This window comes from Bubalus kerabau, chromosome 4 (assembly GCF_029407905.1).
Source record: "Bubalus kerabau isolate K-KA32 ecotype Philippines breed swamp buffalo chromosome 4, PCC_UOA_SB_1v2, whole genome shotgun sequence".
Taxonomy (NCBI): domain Eukaryota; kingdom Metazoa; phylum Chordata; class Mammalia; order Artiodactyla; family Bovidae; genus Bubalus; species Bubalus kerabau.
The window spans coordinates 91,963,441-91,991,120 of NC_073627.1; the positions used below are offsets into that span (position 1 = coordinate 91,963,441).

The 27,680-nt window shown below is 38.7% G+C and overlaps 1 protein-coding gene across 19 annotated transcripts in view; it reads right to left on the reverse strand.

Moving 5' to 3' along the window:
- ADAMTSL1 (ADAMTS like 1) overlaps window positions 1-27,414 on the reverse strand; it is a 1,145,195-nt gene extending 1,117,781 nt beyond the window's left edge. For 3 of the 19 annotated variants that reach the window (XR_008713480.1, XR_008713476.1, XR_008713470.1), the window contains exons 1-2: window positions 21,219-21,604; window positions 17,272-17,362 (exon numbers count right to left, since the gene is read on the reverse strand). Coding sequence is in view for 1 of the 19 variants with exons in the window: in XM_055577966.1 (XP_055433941.1) it covers window positions 21,219-21,308; window positions 27,362-27,410 (139 nt within the window). In the remaining 18 variants the exon portion in view is untranslated. The other 16 variants (XR_008713472.1, XR_008713467.1, XR_008713474.1 and 13 more) reach the window with 14 other exon arrangements.
- Window positions 27,415-27,680: the final 266 nt, after the last annotated feature.

The window sequence follows — 27,680 nt, forward strand, 5'->3', positions numbered from 1 at the left end:
GACCCAGGAATTGGTTTTTCAAAATTTCTCAGTTTCTAATCCCAAGTGTGTGTTCAGTAGCTTCAGTGACTCTTTGCAACCCTACGGACTGTAGCCCGCCAGGTTCCTCTGTCCATAGGATTCTCTAGGTAAAGATACTGGAGTGGGTTGTTATGCCCTCCTCCAGGGGATCTTCCCAGCCCAGGGATCAAACTTGTGTCTCTTGCAGCTCCTGCATTGTAGGCAGACTCTTTACACACACACACACGTGTGTGTGTATATAAATGAAGAAATTTGCTATATACCTGGAACTAACACAACATTGTGAAGCAATTATACTTCAAATTTTTTGTAAAGTTTCTCAGCTTCTAGTTGCACAGCTTTAATCTTCGGGTGATCTTTGGAACTGTGCAGAAGACCAAACTGACTTATGCACAATGAAGTTTCTAAACCAAGAGACTAAAGAATCTCTAAGGCCCCTTCTGGTTTTCTAATTCTATAGACATGAGTAGAAATGAAAAGAAATATGTAGCTCCTGCACCACCCACTTATCCCCTCCCCACCAAAAAAAATTAAAAGAAAGAAAAAAAATGCTTAATTCTCTACATAGAGATCATCCTGGTACAAAATAAAATATTAAAACTGATATGGTATTACATACTAACCATTCAAAACTACTTCCCCATTCATTTTGCCTCGTCTCCCTTCCTCACCACAAAAAGGCCTGAGCCTCAATCGCACCTTAGAGAATAAATTTTAATACCACATATGATATTTTAAGGCCAGATCTTTACATCATGTTAACTCCATGTTCTCTCATAAAACTGTTTCCAAACATGAACATCAAAATTTGTAAAACAATAAAATATTTCTGTGCTGTATCTGAGCAAATAGGTTAGACTATTTATTTAAGCGAAGAATGTGAAATACTGTTATTAAAAGGCTGAAAACTAAAATATAAAAACGAGGATGGAGAGTAATACCTATTACTGTGTGCGGCAACTAAGAAGCAGTCAGTCAGCATGGGTTCTCTTCCCTGGAAAAAGTCTGACTCTCTAGTTGCAGAGATGGTCAGTAAACCCAGAAGTAGAAGCTCGGTCTTAGGAACTCAAACCTAGTGTCTTTTTTCTAATACTGACCAAAGTTTTACTTACACTGGGAAACAAAACATATGAGTCACTGAAAAGTGAGCATAATAACCAGAACGATCTTTAATGGGATTTGGAAATGGATCAAGACAGGAAAATAGAAATAATGAAAGAGAATAAATAGTGCTAACTTCCAGTTAAACATGGCAGGTTGAACACTATTTTTTTTCCCCATTCTCTCCCAAATGTCTGCTAAAATAACAGTAAATAAATAAAAATGACAAGAGAACTGGAAAGGACACAACAGCAGACAAAAGATGCCAATAAATTTTTGTAATATGGAAAGCTGGTGGAGGAATTGTAACTGACTTAACAGAACTGTGCCTGCAACAGGATATAATGATGGGAAGCAAGACCATTTGGCCTGTAAAAGCTCAGAAAGGCTTCAGACATGGAGGTACCTGATGCTGCCAAAGATGGGACTGAAGTTTTGGCTACAACTAGAAAGAGTGTGTTTAATGTTATCAAACAAAGACTGCTGAATAGTAAAACTGAGAAAATCTTTCAGAAAGTATAATAAAAAGATAAAAATAAAGACAGTAGATTTTAAGAAATATATGGTCAATCCAAGAAGCTTAAATATTAACTGAAAGGAATTTCCAAAAAAAAAAAAAAAAAAGGCAAACACATACAAGGCTGGCAGGAAAATTATCAAAGACATATGAAAATAAATGTTTCCCAGTCTGAAGGATGTAGATCTACTGAAGGTCCATGAAGACCCTAGCACACTGAATTCAAATAATTTTACACCAAGGCACAGCATCTTGAAACTGTGGTTCAGAGGTTGGCATATAATGACCTGTGGTCCAAATCTGGCACACCATCCATTTTTGTAAATAGTTTATTGCAATTATTTACTTGGAACAACCAGGTTCACTCATTTCTGTATTGTCTATCACTGCTTCCTGATGGGGCTTCCCAGGAGGCGCTAGTGGTAAGGAATCTGCCCCTCAGTGCAGGAGACTTAAGAGACCCAGGTTTAATCCCTGGGTTAGAAAGATCCCCTGAAGGAGGGTATGGCCACCTACTCCAGTATTCTTGCCTGGAGAATCCCATGGACAGAGGAGCCTGGCAGACTACAGTCCACAGGATTACAAAGAGTCAGACACAGCTTAATCAACTTAGCACATACACACGCTTTCCTGCTATAATGGGCAGAGTGTAGTGGTTGTGGCAGAGATAATATAGTATACACAGCCTAAAATATTTTCCCAAGGGAAATGAAACTTATGTTTGCACAAAATCTTGCACATGGATGTTTATGGTAGTGATATTCATAAGAGCCCAAAGGTGGAACAATCCAAATGTCCCTCTGGAGACAAATGGATAAACTAATTATTAAATATCCATACAGTGAAATATTATTCAGTTATGAAAGGAATGAAATACTGATACATGCTATAACTTGGAAGAACCTGGAAAACATGCTAAGTGAAAGAAGCCAGTCCTCCAAATTCACATAGTACATGACTCCATTACATAACTGCATTCACACAAAAATCCAGAGTAGGGAAATCTACAGAGAAAGAAAATATATTATGGTTGTTTGGAATTGGTGAGTGGTGGAGAGTACAGGTAAGCTAAAGATACAAAGTTTATTGGGGTTTTTTTAGGTGACCAAAATTTCTAAAATTGATGTGATGGTACGCATATCTGTGAACATAATAAAAATTATTGAATTAAACACTATAAGGGGTGAATTGCATGATATATGTATTATATCTCAAAGCTATTTTAAGGAAAATATATAAGAAAAATAGAATAATAATATACTATTTGGCACACTGTAGTTATTACAAAATAGTAATACTGACCACTGGGTCTTTAAAATGTGATAAAATATTAAAAAAAAATAATAAAAGGAGAATGAGAAAGAGAATTAGGAAATCACACCATAATGAAAATTTAATAGAATATAATAAATCACATTAAGGAATGCTGCAATAACAACAAAGGCACTATATTAAAAACACAAAGAATTAAAATGGTTATCTAACATTAATACAACCAAACACAAAGTTGATTTCAGGACACAGACTATTACTATGGACAGATAAGGTCATTTTTAATAATGACAGAAGAGTCAAATTTGCCAAAAAGACAATTCTAAATGCTTATATAACAGAGATTCAGGATGAATAAAGCAAAAACTGATAGAACTACAAGGAGATATAAACAGACAAATCCACAATGGTAGATGGAGACTGTGATATATTTCACTCATAATTGATACTATAGCAGTAAAGATGCAGAATATTTTAATAAAACTCTCAACCAACTTGACCTAAATGACATTTATAGAGTATTCCACCCAACAATAACTAGACCAATCTGGAAAATTTAGGAGAAACATATTTGTAGGAAGTTTAATTTTTTTTCAAATACACATAGAACATTTACCAAGACAGACTATATTCTGGGCCATAAAACAAATGTCAATTAACTTAAAATGATTCAAGTTATATAAAGTGTGTTCTCTGAATACACTGGAATTAAATTAAAAGTAAATAATTGAAGTATATCTAGAAAATCTTCAAATATTTAGAAACTAAACAATTCATTTCAAAATACCCATGGGTCAAAGAGGAAATCAAAGGTAAATAAAGTATTTTGAAGGGAAGAAAAATGAAAACACATTTATGATATGCCACTAAAACAGCACTGAAAAAAAAATTTTATTACTGGAAATCTCTGTTGGAAAACAAAAAAAAGGTCTTATATTAATGACCTCAGCATTACCTTGATACCATAAGAAACTAGAAAAATAAGAACTTATGAAATGCAAAATAGCAGAAGACAGAAAATGTGTAATTTTTAGTGTAAAAATCTTACATATTTCTGTTTTCTATTAAGAAAACAGAACAATGAAGGAAATCTATGAAATCAAAGCTGGTTCTTCAAGACCTGTAAAATTTTTTAAGCCACTAAGCAGATTGATACTTGAGTATTCTTGCCTGAGAAATCCCATGGGCAGAAGAGCCTGGTGGGCTATAGTTCATGGAGTCGAAAAGAGTCAGACACAACTTATTAACTAAACCACCACCACTTCCAAGCAGACTGATAAAGAATAAATATATAACCAGTATCAGGAATGAAAGAGGTGACACACTCCACGTGCTAATATTAAAAACATAATAAAGGAGCATCATGAACTACTTTATGCCAATAAACTCAACAACTGAAATGAAATAGACAAATTCATGAAAGATACAAACTACAAAACCTAACTCAAGATGGAATATTAATAGATAACATGAATGGCCCTATACCTACTTAAGAATTTAAATTTTAAGTTAAAAACCTTCACACTAACCCAATTCCAAGTCCATATAGTTTCTCTGGTGAATTCTACAGAACAATTAAGGAAGAAACCACACACAATTTCTTCCAGAACATAAAACGAAAAGAGTATTTCAACCCTGATATTAAAAACAGACAGTAATATTGCAAGAAAATAAAACTACTGAACAATATTCTACATGGACATAAACACAAAAGTTATAATCAAAATTTGGTAAATCAAACCCAAAAATATAGAAAAAGGGTAATATATTGTTACCACATCAAGCTGATCCCAGGAGTGCAAAATGGGTTTAACATTCAAAAATCAATCGAAATAATTCACTATATTAATAAACTAAAAAGGAAAAGTCATATAAAATATATGCAGAAAAAGCACTTGACAGAAATCCAACATTCACCTCCGATTTAAAAAAAAAAAAAAAAAAAAAAATAACCTGAGTAAACAAAGAACAAGATGAATTCTGATAAAAGAAATTTTCTAAAAAATCCACATGTAACATCATACTTTATGGTGAAATATTGAATTATTGTTCTTGAGGATTGGGAGTAAGCAAGAATATCTGTTCATACCACTTCTATTCAATTGTGAACTGGAGGTGCTAGCCAATGTTATTAAACAGGAAAACAAAATGAAAGACATTCAAACTGGGAGAGAATAACTGTTTTTATTTCCATATGACATGATCATATGTGTAGAAAATCTAATTGAATATACCAAAAAACTGCTACAACCACTATGTGAAGTTGAAGAAGATAAAAACAATATGCAAAAATCAATTGTTTTTATAAATTAACAAGGAAAAATCAGAAACAAAAAAATTTTTTAAAGTGCCATTTAAAAGAGCATCAAAAATATGAAATATTTAGAATAAATCTGACAGAAATATGTCAGATTTTTCACACTAAAAATGACCACATATTACTTAGAGAAATAGAGGCCTAAATAGATAGAGGTTTATCGTGCTCAAGAATCATGAAACGCAACATTGTTAACAGACTATGTCATTCGAAATACATCTATAGATTAAAACACTCCCAATCAAATCCTTGAATGCATTAAAAAAAAAAAAGTTGGTAAACTCACTCTAAAATTTATATAGGGTAGCCAAATCAACATCCTTGAAAATGCAGAACAAAGTCAGAGAAATCACACTTCCTCAGTTCAAAATTTATTGTGAAGCTACAGTACTCAAGACCATGGGCTACTAGCATAGCAACAGAAATACAGTTCACCAGAAGAGAATAAAGAATCTAAAAAATAGTCCCATGTATACAGACAACTGATTTTTAACAAAGGTGCAAAGGCAATTCAACAGAGAAAGGACAGTCTAGTTAAAAAATATTGCTTTAAAACAACTGAAAATCCATGGGTAAAAAAATGGAACTTTGACCCATATCTTGCACCACATACAAAATTAATTCAAAACTGCACATAAACTAAATGTGAGACATAAAAAATTTAAGGAAAAAATCTGTGTGATCTTATGATCTTATTTCTTAAGAGCAAAACCACAATTTACCAATAAACAATAAATTTAACTTCATCAAAATTAAAAACTTCTGCCCATCAATATACCATATCAAGAAAATGAAAAGACAAGCCACAACCTGGGAGAAAACATTTGCAAATGATACATCTGATAAAGGAGTTACAGCCAGAATACATAAAGAATTCTCAATAACAGGAGGAAAAAACCCAATGAGAAATAGACAAAATATCTGAGTATACATTTTGCCAAAAACGTTACATACATTTTAAATAAGTCCATGAAAAAAATGCTCTAGGTCATCAATCATTAGGGAACTGCTCATCAGAATCCAGAACAAGCTACTAGTATACCGATTCGCATGGCTAAAGTCAAAGCCTGACCTCAGCAGGTGCTGGCAAGGATGCAGAGGAATGGCATATTGCAACCTTCTGAAAAGCTGGCAATCTCTGAAAAAGTTTAAACATATACCTACCAATGATTCAGTCATCCCACTTTTGAAACAAAACTACATCTCCATGCAAAGACATATAAACATATCTTTATAGCAACTTTCTTTGTAAAGCCAAAAACTGGAAACACACAGTCCATCAATAGGTGAATGCTGATGGACAACAAAGTATAATATTTCCACATAATGTAACACTACTTAGAAAGAAACAAATTATTGGGAACATGCTACAGCATGAATCATCTCAAAAAAAAAAAAAAAAAAAAAAAACTATACAGAGTGGTAGAAAAAAAAGACCAGATCATAAAAAAGGAGGGGGGAGTGGTAATCTACTCTAATTTCATTTACATAAAATTCCAGAAAATGCAAACTACAGTGACAGAAAGTAGATCACCATTTGCATGGTGATTTAGGGTGTGAGGAAGGGCAGCAGGAAGGGATTACCATTTAGAAAGATGGTAAGGATGACCCTACATGCGAGACAGCAAAAGAGACACAGATGTATAGAACAGTCTTTTGGACTCCGTGGGAGAAGGCAAGGGTGGGATGATTTGAGAGAATAGCATTGAAACATGTATGTTATCATATGTGAAACAGATCGCCAGTCCAGGTTCAATGCATGAGACAGGGTGCTCAGGGCTGGTGCACTGGGATGACCCCGAGGGATGCGATGGGATGTACACCCATGGCTGATTCATGTCAATGTATGGCAAAAACCACTATAATATTGTAAAATAATTAGCCTCCAATAAAAATAAAAATAAAATTTAAAAAAGGGTAATGAGAAAACTCTGAGGTGATGGTGTCACAGGTGTGTGTGTGTGTGTATATATATGTCAAAACTTATTAAACTGTATAGTTTAAATATGTGCAACCTACTGTATGTCAAATATAACTCAAAATACTATAAAACAAATAAAAAAGAAAAAAATGTTGCCTTTAGGACATGGGATCTGACGTTAAGAGAAAGGTTAGGGAAAACACAGGGTAAGAAATTGCTATATTTCTTTATAAGCCCTCAGTAATATTTTTTAACCATGAAAATTATTATCACAGTAGAAATAAAAAATAAAACAAGAGCAAGAACATATAAGAGAACAATAAAAGAGACAAGAAAATGTTTCCTTCGAGGTCTTTAGTGGAAAGTCAGGTGCCAGCAAACACACAAATTCTTCCCAACCATCCTGTTTTTAACCTCATTACCAAATTCCTAACAAGGGTAGGATTTAGAATACCATAGTAAGTCAAAATATTCAATGTTAGTATTTGAATAAGCTATCATTGGCATGCCACCATAAGAACATGAATTGCCACTAAGTGACATTTTCAAGCAATAGTAATGGATTTGTGCTGATCTAGCCACAATCCTCTCCAACAACCTTGTTTATTTTTACAGTGGATTGCTACAGATGACTTGTAGAAATCATTAAGTAGTTGGTAACCTCTAGTGGTTAAAACAGTTAATTATGTACTTCCTTACCTGGGAGCAATTTGGGCAATGGGATGAATTTGAGTTCAGCTGATGAAGTGAAATTGATATCAGTAAAATAATCAGTTTCTTAAGAACCCAAAGAGTGAGCTACCTTCCAGTTGCACAGGGAAAGAACTGCAAGTTAGGAGGGTAATTCAATCAGGACCAAAGAGGAATAACCCCTGAAAGCAGAAATTCAGTGAGATTTCTGAATAATTTTTATTTGCATTAAAATTGTTCTTTGGACTTTGATAATATAACTTAGGTGTAATTCAGTGTAGGGAGCCAGAACCTCTTAAACAAAGAGCCTCCTTTAACTATGGGTGCAATATATGCAAGAGTTTTGATAAGTCTGATAGTCATGCCTTCATGTACTGAGTGCTCTGAAGAAAAAAACATTTAAAGAATGTATAATATAAATTCCAAACAGTGTTCCAATCCTTTGGCACTGGCTATTGGTTTGATTTCTTCTTGATTTGATACTAAGTATCCTTAAGTTTCCAGGCTGTTAAATTCACTGATAAGGTATAAAATTCATGTAGTTAAAAAAAAAAAAAAGTGTTAAATTGTTTTGCAAGATCAGCTGCTTCTGACCAACACCTAAGTATTAATATATCTAAAGTGTACTGCATTCAGCAAGAATACAGAACCCATCTATCACTTTAAACCCTCTGCTATCCCTTCCCTGACAAGTTTAGTCAGGCTTCTCACATGTGGATAGCAGCCCTGCCAAGTGGAACAAGAAAAAGTCATTTGAAATTAAACAATAAACCACGTCCAACACACACATACACACGGCCCAAATCTGCTTTCATCATCTTCACCCAGAAGAAAGTTGGTTGAGAAGAAAAGCAAGGAGGAGCAGGTGTGTAACACTGGGAAAATCAGTTTGTCCTAAATGTCAAGAGGGCACCAAACAACTTGAAATAGGTCTAAACAAGTCCAGTGTTTAAAATGCATGTATATATGTGTGTGTGAATATATATATATATATATATATATATATATAAATAGGCAGTCTGTTGAAGTATATTTTTAAAAACCACCACCAACAAATACACAAGTCTAAGAAACTACTTCATGCACCTTTGCATATTCTTTAACATCTTTGCTGGTTTCAAATATTACCAGATAGTTTACCAAAATATCAAGGATAAGGCAGGATTTCTACCCTTATGATTATTTTAAAGTAAGACACAAGGTGTTCAGTCTTGAGTTGGGTTAGATGCCAACCTGCCTGGTGTTGCTAGAGCTAGCAGTTCCTTCTAGAACACAGGCCAACACCCTCATTTTACAGATAAAGAAACAGAAGGTTAAGGGCCTTGACTAAAATGACACAGCTAGTTAGGGACAGAGCCAGGACTGGAAGCTGCATGTTAACCCTCTCTCCCCTAGCATGCCTATTAGGCCCTCTTTACAGTTCTCCCTTGAGTTTCTTTTTGGGCTGATGACTCTGTTAGAACAGGTCACTGTAAGGCAGGTCATTTTGACACTATGGTTTTCAACCCAGCTGCATAGTGTAATCACCTGGGAGCTTTATAAGCCCCAATGTTCCACCTTATCATCATATACCCCTCAAGGATGCTGATGCAATTCAGCTGGGGTGGGAGACTGGCCCCAGGCGTATCTAGAGCTCTCATAGGCAATCCTAACATGCAACCACCTCTGAGAAGGCCTGCCCGTGGAGCAAGGCATTTGAGGACTAAAACTGGCTCATAATTAAGACAAGGTTTTGCAAGGGTTTTTCTGGGCTCCAATCTAAGCAGGTGTTCCCTGTTGAAAATCTCTATTACTTCTTAGCCTAGTCTCTGCCTGTCAGGTTCCATTGGGCTCTGGGCCCTTCTTAGCCCTCATTCTTGGTCCTTGCTCATCCTCTAAAAGTTCACCAATGCAATCAAAATGATCATTAAAATAGAAATCTGAAAACAAGTTTCAGAAACTGTTAACTAAAAGCAAAGGAAGGAAATCCCCCGATTTGGACAAGTCTCCATAAGCAAAACAGAGGAAAGGGAGGCTATCTGGCGATAATTCCGGCCAAGAGTACTTGGGCATTTTCCCAGAATTACCCAAGTAATCCTGTGAAAAGCAAATCTGTGTAGGCTAAATTATGTACAAACTGCCTAAATCATGAGTTTTAATCAAAAGTTACCTGACTCTCGAAATCGTGAAAGCCAAAGACACCACACGCATCACGGGGTATGAATGACCCCAGCCCCCTTCCCCAAAGCAGCTCTCTCCAGGGTCTTTGCTGTAATAAACCAGAGCCAAGCCAACTGTGAATTAGACACCCTTCCAGGGCTCTTCTGCTCTGCCTCGGGGCCAGAGCCCACACAGTCAAGAGAACTCAGTTTCTACAACCCATCTGGCTTGGGAGAAAACTCTAGGAGTATGTGAAGGGGGCGTGGTGAGGGCGAGTCCCCCTACACCAGCCACCACGACCACTTATTCTCCACTGCAGAGCATCATGGAGCCCACCTGGTCCGCCATCTGCACACCTTACAACCGCCCCCGACTCTACCGGACGCGGGTGGCCCTAAGGTGACAATGTCAGAAGTTTACTGGGCCCGAGGAAGGACAGAAATGAGGAGTGTCCCAGCGTCCGAGCTTTCCCAGAGCCGCCTCAGCCTCCGCCAGGAAAGAGAGAAGGGATTCCTTGAAGGACTGACTGTCGAGAATGGATGGTGGGGTCGCGGGCTCCCTGGGACAGGGCCGCACCCAGACTCAGGCGCCACCTCTTCGCCTCGACTCTGCCCAGCTGGAGGCAGGACCAGGGCGTGGCGGGAAGCCGGGACGCGGCCCCAGGAGGCTGGGCAGAGACTCAGCTCAGGGGCTGATGCCGCCAGCTCCGGGATTGCGGCGAGGGGCCGCTTTAGCCCCAATCCCGCGCCACCTGTCCCAGCTCGGGTGGCAGCGCAACCCTAGGACAATCCCTGGCCAGAGAGAGCGCGGCCCAAGCTATTTAGCACTTCCCGCAGTAGCACAGCCTAAGAGAAAGTTATCAGGAGGGGGAGGGGACACAAGACGCGCAAGCTGCCCTACCTGTCCGGCGACGCAGAGCAGGCACCAGGTGCCTCCGAGGATGCGGGCCAGGAGCCCCGAGCGCTGGGGCGCAGCCAGCCGGGCCATGGTCCCCCAGCGTGGAGGGAGGGGAGTCCTAGACGAGACCCCACCCTGCAAGCGGTAGCCGCGTCCCGCGTGGGCTCCGGGGCTCCGCATCGGCGGGCTGACGCGGGATGTGAGCCTGCGGGGCAGAGCTGAGCTGGGGCGGCCGCGCGTGCTCCGAGCCTCCCTGCGGCCGTGGAGCCGGCGGCTTTGAATGGGAGCGCGTGCGCTGGGGGTGGGGGCGTTATTTGTGAATGTGCTGCTTGTGTTGGCTCCGGATGGTTCGCGCTCCCCCTTCACCCCCCCACCCCCAGCACCCCCTCCGGCTCCTGCTCCTCCCCTCCTGTGTCAGCCCAACGAAGGCGGGGAGCGCAGACACCCAGCCGCCCCGGCAGCGACCGCTGTGAGCGTTTAGGGAAACCCGAGCGGAGCGAGGCGCTGGTTCTATTTATTTATTCTTTTTAAAGGCGGGGGGAGTCTTGCGTGGCACACCTTGCTCATGTTGGGAGTGCCTCCCTGCCTGTCCTGGGAGCGTGCGAGATGAGAAGCGAAGGCTTTCCGCGGATGCTGGCGCTTTCCCGGGAACGAGAACGGAGAGCCAGTACGCCTTCCCTGGAGCTCGGAGCGCTTCAACCGCCCTGGGAACCACGCAAGACCTTCAGGGAGTGGGGAAGAGTTTGTGTGTGGGGTGGCTGGGGTTAGTTCCTTAATCTCAAGACCCCACACAATGGTTTGGGGAACCAAACTCTGTGCGCGCAAAGAGATTCTCCCGTGGAGTTAGTTTGGCATCCTGGGTCTGGGATCCCTGACACCTAGGTAGGGACACAGAGACCCAGGGGCCGGCATTACACATAGGGAGCCCAAGAAACGGGTTGAGTGAGAATGAATTTGCTTGCTATCTTCTTGTGTGGATGGATTTCTGGGGGGCAAGCCAGGACGCCCCCTTTTCCAGTGTGGGCAGCACTCTTAATTAGACTTGAGGCTTCCAAGCTTTCTTCCAGCAAAAAACAAACGTCTTGCCCTTTTGAAGTTCTCTGCCACTGAGACCCAGGCTCATCTGTTCCTGAAAATCTGACGCTCCAGGGTCAGCCTCCCAAAGTCTCTTTATAAGAAAGCAAGTCCCCCACCCTTCTTCTAACCATCTTCCAGGCCACTCCACCCCTCTCGAACCTTGGCAGTGAAGCTAGCAGAGGCGGAGGGCTGGCCCCACTTCAGTGAACTCCGTATGATAAGAGGATTCAGCCCATTGCTGGTGAAATAACTTTTTTGAAGTTCCCACGTATGCCCATTGGGATGAACCCTGCATAAGATGACGATGGGGCCATACTCCTCAGCAACTATTCATCAGTCCACATATTCCAAAAGCCAAGCACTGTGCTTAAACATTGTAGCTCATCAGTGATCCTAAAGATTCGGATCTCACCCATGTTAATTGCCTAAACAGACCAGACACAGACTGCAGACAATGAGACCTACAGTCCTCCAGGCAGACGTGCCCATAGGAAGTGAATGTTACATGTGCCAGCAGGAGCATTTGTGCCCAGAATAGTGGGATTTTGTTCTTGTATATGGTAAAGGAGCTAGTTATGTGTATACTTGAGTCCCAGGGTGCAAAATAAAAAAATCAGAAGTAGAAAAAAATATTTCCATTTGAGTTTAGAATCCCAGAAAGTCAGAGTTGGAAGGCCCAAATCTTTAGAAAAATTTTAAAAGGAATTTGGGGCCAGGTTTTCAACTTGAATTGATAAAGAGGGAAGAGTAAGACTATATATATATATATATATATATATATATATATATATATATATATATATATATATATAAAGAACAAAGACCACAGAGACTGGAAATAGGAAAGTGTTCCCATGGGGTATTGCAAATAACTGGCCTTGCTAGGCTTTTTGAGTCACAAGGCTGAGCAGTAAAAGTCAAGGCTGTGCTTGGTGGGGTGGTGGTCGTAAACTGTAGAGGTAGTGGATCTAAGGTAACAGGCTAGAAAATAAAGGGAACTCACCCTGGTATGCCAAATGGCAGCAGTAGACAACAGTAACTGAATTAAATCTTCAAATAGCCATTAGATAGGTGCAGATTATCCCAACTTGACATTGAGAATCTGAAACTCAATGGCTGTGCTACCAGGATTGGAAGCAGACCCTGGAAGGTAATATAGTTCTGTTGAACTTCAGATTAGAAGGGAATTCTAGCCAACTAGAATTAAAATTAAAATTAATTTCTAGCCAAATAGAAATTAAAAGATGCTTGCTCCTTGGAAGAAAAGTTATGAGCAACCTAGATAGCATATTAAAAAGCAGAGATATTACTTTGTCAACAAAGGTCCATCTAGTCAAAGCTAGGTTTTTCCAGTAGTCATATATGGATGTGAGAATTGGACTATAAAGAAAGCTGAGCACCAAAGAATTGATGCTTTTGAACTGTGGTGTTGAAGAAGACTCTTGAGAATCCCTTGGACAGCAAGGAGATCCAACCAGTCCATCCTAAAGGAAATCAATCCTGAATGTTCATTGGAAGGACTGATGCTGAAGTTGAACCTCCAATACTTTGGGCACTTGATAAGAAGAACTTACTCATTTAAAAAGACCCTGTTGCTGGGAAAGATTGAAGGAGGGAGGAGAAGGGTCAACAGAGGATGAGATGGCATCACCAACTCAATGGACATGAGTTTGAATAAACTCCAGGAGTTGGTGATGGACAGGGAGGCCTGGCGTGCTACAGTCCATGGGGTTGCAGAGGACACGACTGAGTGACTGAACTGAACTAACCAACTACATACCTAAACCCCAAAGAGCTTGGCCATCTAGTTCCATAGCCACATTTTTATTTTTAAATGGGTGAAGAGACTAAAGTGGTTACATGTAGCGCATCCTCTGTTAGTTTGCTTGGTTATTGTCTTTCTCCCCTGTTAGAAAGAGTGAGGCTTTGCACAAGTCACTTAAGAGGCAGCTGAATTTATTCCTATCTTAATGTGGTGAGGGAGGGGTGAGCTTCTATTCCTTGAACAAGGAAGTAACAGAAGGATCAGTGATTTAAAGTTAAATAATAAGGCAGTAACGTATAGGGTAAAAAGGTGGTAGAAAGTCCAAAAGGAGGGAGACCAGCTAAGAAGATGTTGCCCTAAACCAGCCAGAAGATGATGAAGGCTTCCATTACTGGAGATGCATTCCAGCTCCTGGAGAACTAAGTGTGTTCAGAAAGCCAGATAGAGAAGGAAAGCATTATTTGTTCTATACAACCTGAGAAGATGGTATATACACTTAGAGCACCTCCATACCAGAGGTCCAAGTCCAGATCCTTGAGACCAGACTCAAATGTTAACAGATAGGCTGATTCTGTTGACTGTTCCCTGCTCAAAAAAATCTTACAAGGGGAAGGGATAGGGAGTTTGGGATGGACATGTACATACTGCTATATTTGAAATGGATAACCAACAGGGACCTGCTGTATGGCACATGGAACTCTGCTGAGTGTTATGTGGCCGCCTGGATGGGAGGGGAGGTGGGGGAAAATGGATATATGTACATGTATGGCTAAATCCTTTCCCTGTTCACCTGAAATTATCACCAGTGTTAGTCAGTCAGCTATACCCCGAAACAAAATAAAAAGTTTTTTAAAAATCTGTAGGTCCTTAGATTATTTTCCAATCAATAAACATTGATAGTTTAAGAAATAACTGAATGAAATGGAACAAAGTATTCTTAGTATCCACTGAAGATCAAGTTTCCTTGATACTGCGTAAAATATAGGGAGGATGCTTTAAAACAGATGTTTTTCCTTAACAACTTAATGACCTCAGTGTAACACAGGAACTAAAAATGTCACATTCTTTAGGTACTAGAATACACATGGAGTATTAGAAGACCCCAGTCACCATTAATAGTTCTTCATCTCACTCCAGTCCCAGTCTTTCCAGAGCCTCTGCTCTGGACCACAAGCCCTTTCATCGGAGGCTTGCAGCAGATGTGTTTTGGCATCACAAGTCAGAGCTCTTAAAGAATCATTTTATTGGAACATTATTGGAATATCAGAATACTTGATTCTGAGCTTGAGGCTGCCTGTTGATGTCAGGGCACTTCTACTCCACTGACTCCTCACTATGTCCCAATCCTTTCTTCAGCCCTGTCTTTTCTTCTGTATCTTTTTATCGAGCATACTCCCCCGCCACCCCACTCCTGGGGCCCATCATTTCAATAACACTCTTTCAATACCCTACACACCCTTGCTTCTTGGTCTTTTCTTCATATCTTAACTCAAAACAAACTCAGTTATCTATTATCTCAGTGCCTGCCCTCCAGGAGCCCAGCACTGCAGGGGAAAGCCACAGAATAGAGCAGATAAATGTTAGTTACCATAGCACCATCTTCACCCACCTCAAATGGACCCTCAACATTGCCCATCAATCCTCCTGGTCCATTCACTTTTTTTCTATTTCATTGCCTACAATGACTATTTCAAACGCTCTCCAAACCTTCAGTTCCTCCTTTATCTCCTCCCTTTCTACAGATAATGCAGAGCTCCAACTTTACAGAGAAAACTGTATCAGTTGAATTGGGAACAACTTCTACTTTTACCTTTTCCTGCCAAATCTACTTATACCCACAAGATCCTCTCATTTCCTCTCTTAGTCAGTCCCTCCACAGGGCTCTGGGTCTAATCACTCCTTACCTTCAACTAGTAAGGAGACTCACTACAAATGTTCCCTCTTTTCTACTGTATGTTCAGCAACCCTCTGTATACTCTCTCCAACATTTCAATACTCAAACCTGGTCCAGCCTCTACCATATATAAATAAAGAAACGAATTACTCTCCTTCAACTACCTGAGATCTTTGCTTTATAACCATACTTCTTAAGGGTTTCATTTATGCCCTTTCTTGTTTTCTCCCTATTTAATCATCAATCCATTCCAGTCAGAACTCGCCACCATCACTCTAGAAGAATGCAACCTGCTCCAGTCACCAGTTACTTTCATGCTGTCATGTCCAATGAACATCGATTGGTCCTCTATCCTACTTGTCCTTGTAAAACCCAAGGAATGGTGGATCATTCCTTCATTCTTGGCTGTTTCTCAGACATTGGTGTGCTGCTCCTAGGAATATATCTTTTGTTCATTCTGTACCCTTCCCTCCCAATCTCCTTCTTCAGTATAACTCATTGCAAGTCCCTCCCATATCTGGGTTGGATTCCTTAATTATATGCACTTGTGTATCTGCATTATTTTTCTTCAAATAAAATTTATTCTGATATATAACTGTACTTTTACTAATGTTATCAGTTGACCAAAATGTGTCTTTCCTTCTCCTATTAAGTGATAAATTCTAAGCAGTTCATCACTGTGATTCCAATGCTTATCCAGTTCAAATGCTCCTAATACATCATGTTTGACAAAAATTGAAATGTGTTAATTAATAAATGAATAAACTCTTTCAGTTTACTTATCATTTAAGTTTTAGTTTATTCCTTAAGTTTCAGCTGTCCTGGAAACTTAGCCATCAAGTGAGACACAAACTGAAAGTCCTTAAGGACAAACTTTATACGCTATTCACCTTTATCCCAGAACCAGTGTAAGTCCTAAAAACATAGCAGGTCATCAGAAAAAAAAAAAAGACAGGTTGACTAAGTGAATGGGCAAAATCCACCAATGTAATAGACTGCCTCTTTATATAAATTCTTAGGCAAACTCCAAATAAAGATCCACAGGCCATATAATTCTTGAAGAGACAATAAAACATTCCAACAACCCTTCCTGCTTGATTCATTTTGATATTTGGCAAAACTAATACAGTTATGTAAAGTTTAAAAATAAAATAAAATTAAAAAACAAAAAAAAATAAAATAAAATAAAATGAAGTTTGGTACCAAGCCAGTTGTGTTCCTCATCATCACCTTGAAGTTTCCCCAATGAGGAGGAAACAGAAATAGAATAACATATATATAGAAAGTCCACAATACAAAAACTATATACCTTCTTATAATACAAAGCATATGATAAAAAGAAATGCACTAAATACTTAGAAGCAGGAGGAACCAAGAGGCACACATTCTGTCACCTGCAGTTAAGATTTATCTAAATTATTTCTTGTTAGTATATCATGTACATTATAAAATAGTCACCAAGAAAGGAATTTTCTGATAACTGGCTCAAATCCTGACTCATTCCCCTCTTGGTCTTTAACTAGCTGGAAATGCTCTTCTTGTCAGGCTTTATTTGCCTCGGTAGACAAGCAAAACACAGAGCAAAGCTGTTCAGTCAAGCAAAATGTTCATTTTTGACAAGTTGAATGTCACACACTTGGTTCAAGGAAAATATACATACCTGAATTATATACTAGAAGTCTTCTCACTCGAGTGAAGCTGTTTCAACAATATTCCAGTCCATAGAGACATGTGGCTTCAACTATTACAAACTGTTAAATTATGTGCATAATAAAAAAATGATAGGAAACATAAAGTAGTATGTTTATATCTCACAGAAATGACTCAAAACTATATTTCAAGAAAGTAAACACTGGAAACCAGCGGTTTTACTGACTCTGCCCCAATTTCATCTCTGTCCTAATTTTGTCTTTTATATGAACGCACAGATTTTTTTTTTTAATTTTGGCTACTCTATTTCTGTGTTTTTAAATTATAGGCATAAAGATTAGCTGGAACTAGAGTTAAACGAATTAACATTCAAATCGACATATTTAAGACTACTTCTGCTTCCTTCTAAGGGAAAAACGCAGTGTCTCATGAGGGTTATAACTTATCAGCAGACTTATCTTTCCATTCTATAACACTGAGTTACTGGGGAGTGTTTGTGGTCCCAGTGATTTTCTGGCATCCATATGACTGCATTCATGATACTGTGTTGGTAATGCTCATACTTAATCTCTTGATGTTGGCTTGCAGGAGTCTCAAATATAAAATGTGACAGCATTTGTTTTTCTTACCACATAAAAAATGACATCACAAACTGTTAAGAGGTTAAACCATATATTATGGCTTCATTTCAGAGTCACCGTTTGCGTCATATGACTGCCCAACAGGGACCGAATCTAACACACTTAACATTCCTGCGTCTAATAATATATATAAGCTCCTCTGGGTGAGGCCCATTGGGTGTGGTTTTATCACACAGAAAATCTTATATAATAATAGCCTTTTCACAAAATTGTCATTCTTTCTCCATGTTGAAGGATTTGTCCAAATAATACAGCAAAGGACAACAGAGATTATAAAGAAATCAAGAAGTTGCATTTAGAAACACACATTTTCATTCCATTCATCTTCTCTGGAGAATTCAGATACTGTTTACCTGAACTTGGCAACAATTTTTCTGTAAGTCCGCTAGTCTGTCAACAATGATATTCAGTTTCTGTTTTGTACCAGCCATTATGAAAATATGTAAAAGAAGTAAAATATGTGACCCTTGTTCTGTCAAAATTCATAATTAAAGTTTGCAAAATACATTTATGGAAGAAATTTCCATCCCCCAAATATCCTCCATTTTTTTCTTAAGCCCTTTGAAAGCATTATATCCCATCACAGTCATTTTTGTATCCTTAACTCCTACCACACAGCAGGCACTCAATAAATGTTTGATGAACTGCACTGAACACTTATTTTAATGCAAACCCCAGAGTGGGAACTGCAAGGACATACCCTGATTCTGCATTTATGACTAGCTTCCCAAGGCCCCTGTCAGAGTGCGTCAATGAGCAGAACCCTTATTTCTCTGAAGTCCTGACACAGCACGCTTTGAGACGCAACTTCCACTACCATACAGAAAGTACCAGTGGTTAGTAAGTGTGGTGTTACTTGCTCAGTCGTGTCCAACTCTTTGCAACCCCATGGTCTGTAACCTGCCAGGTTCATCTGTCCAGGAAAGAATTCTCCAGGCAAGAATACTGGGTTACCATTCCCTTCTCCAGGGGATCTTCCTGATCCAGAGATAGAACCTGGGTCTCCCGCATTGCAGGCAGATTCTTTGCTATCTGAGACACCAGGGAAACCCCCAGTGGTTTAGTAGGTAGGTGTCAACTATATCAACATTTTGTTATAGGAGTTTGCCCTATATGTAAAAGGATGCCTTTAAAAAAATTCAAGCCGTCTGTGTGTTTTGGTATATTTTGCTTCATTGCAACATCATCCAGCCCAGTATCTGTCCACGTTCTCTCTGCTTCTGTGCACACCGGGCATACGAGAAAGTTGGTAAATGAAATACAGTACTTATTTCAAACCAGCATCTGAAGTTCCTTGATGGTGTCACAAGACCTCCAAAATAAGTCCCAGGTGCTGGGGGGTTTTTGTCTTACAAGAGCACCTTAGCAAACACAACAAAAGCAAAGTAATGTCACTGATGTACTAAGCAACATTCCACTTTTCAGCTGTTGCCTACGACTTGGTATTAAGAGTTTCTGCTTATTATAATCACCTTTTGTTTCTAACTTGAAATCAGTGTCTAAACTAAAGGAAAATGGACCTCTTTCTTTTGAAGTAAATTATCCTCAGTTTAACTAGAGGCATGTATAGAAGGCAGTGTGTAAGTTATACCTCCGTTTGGTTCATTCTGAAAGAAATACCAATGTATATATGGACACAACCCCTTGAGTTTTGCTTAAAAAAAAAAAAATCAGAAAAATCAACACATAGCCTCTGGATTGCTCTGAAGAAAACCAAAATCTCACAATGAGAATACACAAAAACAAAGACTTTTGTTTGCTTCTCACTAATGAATTAGCAAAATAATTTCCAGTAAAATAATTTTTCTTAGAATTGGAATAAAACAAAAGGTGATATGAATTTGAAAGCAACTGTTCCTTTTCACTCTCAATTGTGTGTGTGTATTCACTTGCTGCTGCTGCTGCTGTGTTGCGTCAGTCGTGTCCGACTCTGTGCGACCCCATAGATGACAGCCCAACAGGCTTCTCTGTCCCTGGGATTCTCCAGGCAAGAATACAGGAGTGGGTTGCCATTTCCTTCTCCAATGCATAAAAGTGAAAAGTGAAAGTGAAGTGTCTCAGTCGTGTCCCACTCTTAGCGACCCCATGGACTGTAGCCTACCAGGCTCCTCCGTCCATGGGGTTCTCCAGGCAAGAGTACTGGAGTGGGGTGCCATTGCCTTCTCCGGTGTATTCACTTAGTTGTGTCTAACTCTTTGTGACCCCATAATTACTGACAGACACATTTCTACCTGTTCTAACTGCTCCAACAGTCTTACCTGTTGCTCTTCCTACTCTAAGATTCAACTAACAAGGATTTCAGTATCCACTGGGAAGAATGTGAACATAAAATTTAAAGTATGGCTCATAGTTTTTTCTGAACTGAATACACTGGCAAAAGAAAGGCATTGGCAGGAAAATGAAATTCAGCCAAATCAAAGAGATTTTTGGCAACGATAAAATGAACATGTTTTAGAAGATACTGATCTTTGCTTATAAGATTAAATGAGCTAAAGCTTGTGAAAGTGCTTTGTAAATTTTGAAGCACTATTAAAAACACTTTAAATCATTATTTAGTGGTACACTGCTATGTTCCAGAAGAATTTAAGCCAGCTTGTAAAGATACATGTTTAAAAAATATGTCAAGATATCTAATTAAAGGTAGGTGAGAACATTCACATTCTCAGGGGATGAGGGTCAGGGTGGGATTATTGGCATAGTTCAGGTTCTACTCTGTTTTTCAACACTGTTTGAGAACTGTTACTTAGAGCATGAATTAACTTCATAATTAAATAAAATAATAAAGATATTTCCACTTGGAAAAAAAATAGATGAGAAAGAAAAACAAGGATATGGCCTTAAAATGGAACCAAGGATGAAGTTAATACAAATGCACATTCCGTAAAGAGCTATAGCCACAGTTTTGGCTCTCAACTTGCAGGCAGTCATGAAACCTGATAAATTACAGTGCCCATATGGGGAAAAAAGGAAAGAAATCAAACTAGCTACATAGACAAAGTAGTACAGGCCTTGACAAAATTCAAGAAAGATTCAGCATTCTTTTTTATCCTGCCTCATCTAATTTTATCACATATGCCCTTGGGTTTTTCAGCACAGAGTTCTTAGTAGAACATGATACACTAATATACTTGATAGAGGAAATTATTGTTGGGATTCATAGTGTCTACTTCCTGTAGCAAAATTTCTTGACCATGTTTTTTCCTCTTTAAATTGCATATTTAAACTTTTCAAAGACATGACGTAAAGATGGGACACAGGAAGAAATTTAGAATGAAGTTTGGAGAAGGTAAGGTAAGTAAGAAATGCAAGTTGTTACCTTGATCCACAGCAGCTAATGGAGGGAAGGTATAGGCCTCTTCCCAGGCCTCATCTGGGCTTTCCATGGCATTCAGCTTCAGAGGTATACCTGGGAATCCCACAGCTGTCATGAATCAGGATCAAGGGATGGGTAATAGTAGCTGTTGTAACAGAGAAATCCTCACATCTCAATGGTACAACACTATAGCTGTTAAAGATGAATAGGTTAAAACTGGCCAATTGAATGGTGGCTGGAATATATGAAAAATTCCTTCAGAAAATCAAGGGAATGCTAAAAAAAAAAAACATATTGTCATAAAAAGCAAGGAATACTGATTCCATTTGGAGCTGAAAGTCAGAAGTGGTCCAAAATTGACAATGACCTAAGAAGAGTCTCCAAGAAACTTTAACTGACCTTCCTTCTCCCAGGACTAGGTTAGGCATCTAGCCAGGTGTTTCCGCTCAACTCACTCTCCTCCTCCTACGCCATCCCTATCTTGTGTGGATCCCACACATTATTGTAATGGTTGTTTACTTCTCTGACCCCTAACTAGGCTGTTAGCCTCCAAGAGGGCAAGAATTGCATCTTCTCACCTTGCATCCCCAGCCAGTGCTCAGAAGGGTACCTGGCATGTAGTAGTGCCTATTTGTAGTCACTGAAGAAAGGGATGGAGGGAAGGAGAAGTGGAGGGAGAAGCACTCGAACTCAGAAAGTTGCTACACTTTAGAAGATAAAGTCGAGCTGCAATCCTTCAGTTGTATAAGAAAGTAAATGAATTAGAAAGTAAATCACAGAAATGTGATGAATCTAAATTTTTAAGCACCTTTATGCTGGGGAGAAGAGGGTGGAGACAGACTAGATTTCATTTTTGCTTTTGAGCCTTTCTCTTCTGTGCTATTAGGTGAAAATAACATTAACATCTAGGGAAGGAACACATTAGAAGTAAATTGCCAATCTTAATTTATTTAACTATAATATGTAAAGACTTTACTTTGGGAGTAAGTGCTATTTGTACTTGATTCCATCCTTTCAAAAGCATTAAAAAAAAAAAGAAAAGAAATTTGTGAGCAAATATACAGAGCAAACAGCACCTTCTGAAATTCCTGTGCCTTGGATACTATTCCTTAGAGTACCTGAATGTATTCATCCAGGTACATGCGCAAATTATGGCGTTGGCTGTGCAAACAAGGGCACTTTACTTTAGTCATTGATGGGGCCATGTTTGGAATCTTTTCAAAGTCTGCAACAGTCTTATCAGAGATTATAAAGCTCCTTACTAGCAAGTCATCTTAAGTGAATTCTAGACTTATTTGAAAAAAGAGTAAAAGTTGTGAATTATTTCAGGAATTTGTTCATTTATGTAACATTGACACTTTCCTAAATATGTCCACATATATTTTAACAGGAGTTCATTTTCTTCTTGAACTCAGTTCTTAAGACCTAAAACAAAATTAATACACAAACTGAACAAAACCTCCAAAGAAATTCCTGTTAGTTATAACCCACTCCATATTAACATCACATATATTCAAAACTCCAGCCCTTATTGACCTTGATAAAGATAATGTTTATATTATCTTAATAATACATTTAGGATGCAGTTTTATTTAGCATGGACTAGTATACAAGTTTCACAAAATTTTAAGTATGTGATCCTAAAGTACTATTGTCAATTTGGCAACTGTATGTTTATATTTCTATACGTGATTTTACATACCCACTGTATCCCTTTAATTTCATTAGCGGTCATATATTTCTTGCTGTTATTTTTCTAATTTTGTAACAAATAAACTCACATTCTCAATTTACTTTGTGTTCTTTTTCCATTCATGAAATCCTTAGTTAAGTCACATTTCAATAAACAGATTTTTCTCCTCTGTGATACTGTGTGCCCTTGAAACCTTAACATCCAAAGAACTCTAATGATCTCCACAGTGAATTGAGTAACCAGTTGAACAGAAGATCGACATTTGCTTCTCTTCTTTGTTCAAGTGAAGAACTCTGTCAGGCTGTGGCGATTTGGAAACATGTTGGAAGCAATAGCTAAAATTAGAGTTATGAATTATTAGAAGATACCAGATGACAGATGAAACTGTTACCCAGTTTCATCATAGTCAAGAATAATTGAAAGTTCACAGTGGATGGAAGCAACCTAATGTCCTTAGATGAATGAATAAAGACGATTTTATATATGAAATAAATAACCATCAAGGACCTACTGTATAGCACAGGGAACTATACTCAATATTTTCCAGTAACCTATATCAGAAAAGTATCTGAAAAAGAATGCTGCTACTGCTACTGCTAAGTCGCTTCAGTTGTGTCCGACTCTGTGCGACCCCATAGACAGCAGCCCACTAGGCTCCTCCATCCCTGGGATTCTCCAGGCAAGAGCACTGGAGTTGGGTTGCCATTTCCTTCTCCAATGCATGAAAGTGAAAAGTGAAAGTGAAGTCGCTCAGTCGTGTCCACCTGTTAGCGACCTCATGGACTGCAGCCTACCAGGCTCCTCCGTCTAGGGGATTTTCCAGGCAAGAGTACTGGAGTGGGTTGCCGTTGCCTTCTCCGAAAAAGAATATATATAGTAAATCCTAAAAGAAATCAACCCTGAATATTCATTGGAAGAACTGCTACTGAAGCTGAAGCTCTAATACTTTGGCCACGTGATGCAAAGAGACAACTCACTGGAAAAGACCTTGATGCCGGGAAAGATTGAAGGCAAAAGGAGAAGGGGGCATGAATGGATGAGATGGTTAGATAGATTCACCTACTCAATGGGCATGAATCTTTGCAAAGTCTGGGAAATAGTGGAGGACAGAGGAGCCTGGCATGCTATAGTACATGAGGTCGAAAGGGTGGCACAGAACTAAGTGACTGAAGACTGAGTAACAACAACATATGCATAACAGAATCACTTTGCTGTTCAACTAAAACTAACACAATATTGTAAGTCAACTGTACTTCAATTTTTAAAAAATTGATGGCAAAAAAAGTTCACAGTAGAAATTTAAAGATATATTTCAGATTGAGTGAAATCTTAGTGCTCCTCAAGGTGTGTGGTTTATGGACTTTCTGCTTGTTAAAAGTTCATATTTCCAGGTCCTACTTTAATACCTACTAGTCCCAATCTTTGTGTTTTATAGCAATGTTTCATAATCTCCCTTCCCTGTTTTAATATTTTTGAAACAAAGGGTATGCATGATTTGGATAAAAATGGATTATCTAAGCAACATAGATAATAGATTTTTTGACATGCCCCCAAATATTCCAATCTAATGAGTTCTCCCAAATAAGACCAGAAGGGTTCACTGTTTGGGATTCCACTAAAGGTTGAGGTCTTCCCTAATGTCATCTGCATTCCCCTAGGCTATCAGAAAGAAATCTGAAATGGGCTTTCCAGGAAGAGGGTGTGGAATCTGAAATCTTGTTTCCTTCCAAGATCAGGGTGGCTGCCCGGAGGAAATCCCTCACTTTCTGGGATTACATTCCAGTTTCTAAATGTTTGGAAAACATCAGAGTTGACTAGCAAGATGGAGAGCTAGAGAGAAAATGAAGAGGATGTGAACCATGAAGGATTCAGCGAGTTGATTTGGGCGCAGTGCCTGGCCTGAAAGGCAAATGTTTTATTACTTGGCAAGATTCCCACTACATGTCACTCCTTATAGCCTGCATTTCCTAGTTCTTTCATACATCGATTTTGTTAGGCCTCACATTCCTTTCTTCCATTGAAAGACTAAAGACAGTCTTTATAGGTACTAAAGGAGTTCTCTCCCTGTATCTAGGAATGAATGAAAAATACTAGGGTCCATTAAGAATTCCCCTGTATAAATTTACTGTTGTTGGTTCCTGCTGATTTCTAAGTTGGAAATGTTAGAAATCCCTTCTACCAGCTTAACACCTGCCCAGGTGATTTCCCCCCCGCCCCCCCATTTTAGTTATGCCTATGAAACAGAGCAAACACTGACAGCTTCAGTGGCCAGGAAAGTAATTTAAATAAGTGAGGAAGTCAAATTTAGATCGTAGGAAGTGGTAAAAACTATGGCAAAATGGAGAACTGATGTCCAGCCTGAAGGAATTTTTAAAAATTGTACAAGCCAAATAAAACAATGGTTTTTAAATATTGCTGGCATAGGTCCCTGAAAAAGCTTTTCTAAACTTCCCTCTAAAATACCTATGATGATTCAGAAGGAAGGGAAAAGAAAGATGAAAACCAACAACTATAGTGAAAAACAGTACTATTAGTTATTGCCAGAATTTGAAAAGAATTTCCACTTAAGAGGAAAGTGATGGAGCTGGATAGAAGAATGATCATGCCTATTTAGGAGTCCACAAGAGAACCCTTTTTCTGTTTTTCAGCCAATTCAAACACAAAACTGAGGAACCATCCTTATTTCAAGTGATTATTATTTTTTGTGGGAGGGAGAATGGTTCCCCTTAAGCTGAACCAAAGACTACAACTCCCAGAAAGCTCATGGGCAAGAAACACTAAGTAGGTGCATTGTGAAAGGCTTTACCACACCAGGAAGAAGTCCATAGAAACCCACCATAGACACTCCATGTAGTGCCTGTGGTGGAGAAAGTGATGGCAGGGGTGGGGGAAATTCCATTTTACTCCTAGAGAGACTGTACAGAGGTCAGGAGCAGAATGTTTCAAATCGCCTCGTATTCTAATCTACGAATGTACTATAATTCTTTAACCCATTTCCCATTCTAAAGGAGTTGCTTACAATTTGTTCTTTAGTCACTCAGTCATGTTTTTTTTTTTTTTTTTTTTGTTTTGCAACCCCATGGACTGCAGCACACCAGGTTTCCCTGTCTGTCACCATCTCCCTGAGTTTGCTCAAACTCATGTCCATTGAATCGGTGATACCAACCAACCATCTCATCCTCGGTCATCCCCTTCTCTTCCTGCCTTTAATCTCTCCCAGCATCAGGGTCTTTTCCAAAGAGTCGGCTCTTCGCATCAGGTGGCCAAAGTATTGGAACTTCAGCTTCAGCAATACTTTGATACTTTCCTATAAAAAACAAGCCTAAATCTTTTTTTTTTCCCCAAATCCTTCTTACCTTTAATATTATAAATTTTCTTCAAGGTAATCATCTGCTATATTTATATAGACACAGCTGTCTCACTAATTTCATTTGTTTCATTATTAAATCATTGTTTAGTTTCCCTTTTCAAAAGTGTGAGTTCCTCTACAGATGGATGAAAGATATAGATTACATGCGTGGATAACCAGGGTGTAAAACAGTGCCTCATATACATAGATACCCAATGAATATTCATTGAATGAATGAATGAGAGGTATGGGTGGAGAAGGAGAGTTAGTGGAGTGTCCTGATGGCCAAGTTTGTTAGTTAAGATGTGGCATTTTGCAATAAAGCATCATCAAAATGTCTTGAGCTCAGAAATGATTTAAGAGGAATTATTGGAGAAGCTTTGAGTATGTTGTGTGTGCTGAATTCAGTAGAATTGGTCACCAGGTGTGATGATGAGGGCCTGGGTAATCACAGTGCAGAGAGTGGCACTTTAACAATATAAATTTCCTAAATTGCCCAACTGTGCAAATTTTAATCATAAAAATAACATTTTACATAATTAAAAAGCAAATTCCATAAAGACTTTCAAGGTCCTCTCCTGTAAAAAAAATAGAAAAAAAAAATTCCTTCTCATAAAAGAGGCCAACATAAGCCCAAGGTACCGGTTCTTTATTGCAGTAAATAAAGATACTTTCCTTTTTCTTTTTTTCTGCTGTTGAACTCATATTGAAAGCTTAGTTGAGAAAAGTAGGTCCTAAGGAATCATCTACGATAATTTTTTAAATTGAGGTAAAACTGATGTACCATATTACATGTTTCAGGTATACAACATGGTGATTCACAATTTTTTAAGGTTGAGCTCATTTATAGTTATATACCATATTGGCTCTATTACTTGTACTGTCCTGAATAGCCTTGCAGCTTACTTATTCTATACATAATAGAATACTTTAGTCCTCTACCCCTATCTTGCCCTTCCCCTTTTCCCTCTCTCCACTGGTAACCTCTAGTTTGTACTTTAAAAGATATTTTCCTTCAACTGTGAATTTCAATGGCTTGTGCCACTGTGGACCTAGCAATATTCAAGGAGTCCATGAATCTGAATTCTGCTTCCATTTTCCTACCTGGATCTCTTTGGTGACATTTCGAAAGTCCTTGGCTCTCCTCTTGCATCAGTGCCTATATTTATCAAATAGTGATCACAGCTTCCACCCACAGGAGGGGTATGAAGGTGAATGAGAAAACAGCACTGAGTTCTGAAGCATTTTAATCCAGTGATTCCGTTGGAACACCACGGGTTATTGGTGCTGTATCTCATATCTGAACATATTTTATTGTCATTATAAACTTGCAGAGTAAACTGTAACCTAATTTGGGCAGATTTTGTTACAAAAAGCAAGAAAGAGCAATGAATAGCTCTTTTTTCTTCCATGAAATGTGTAG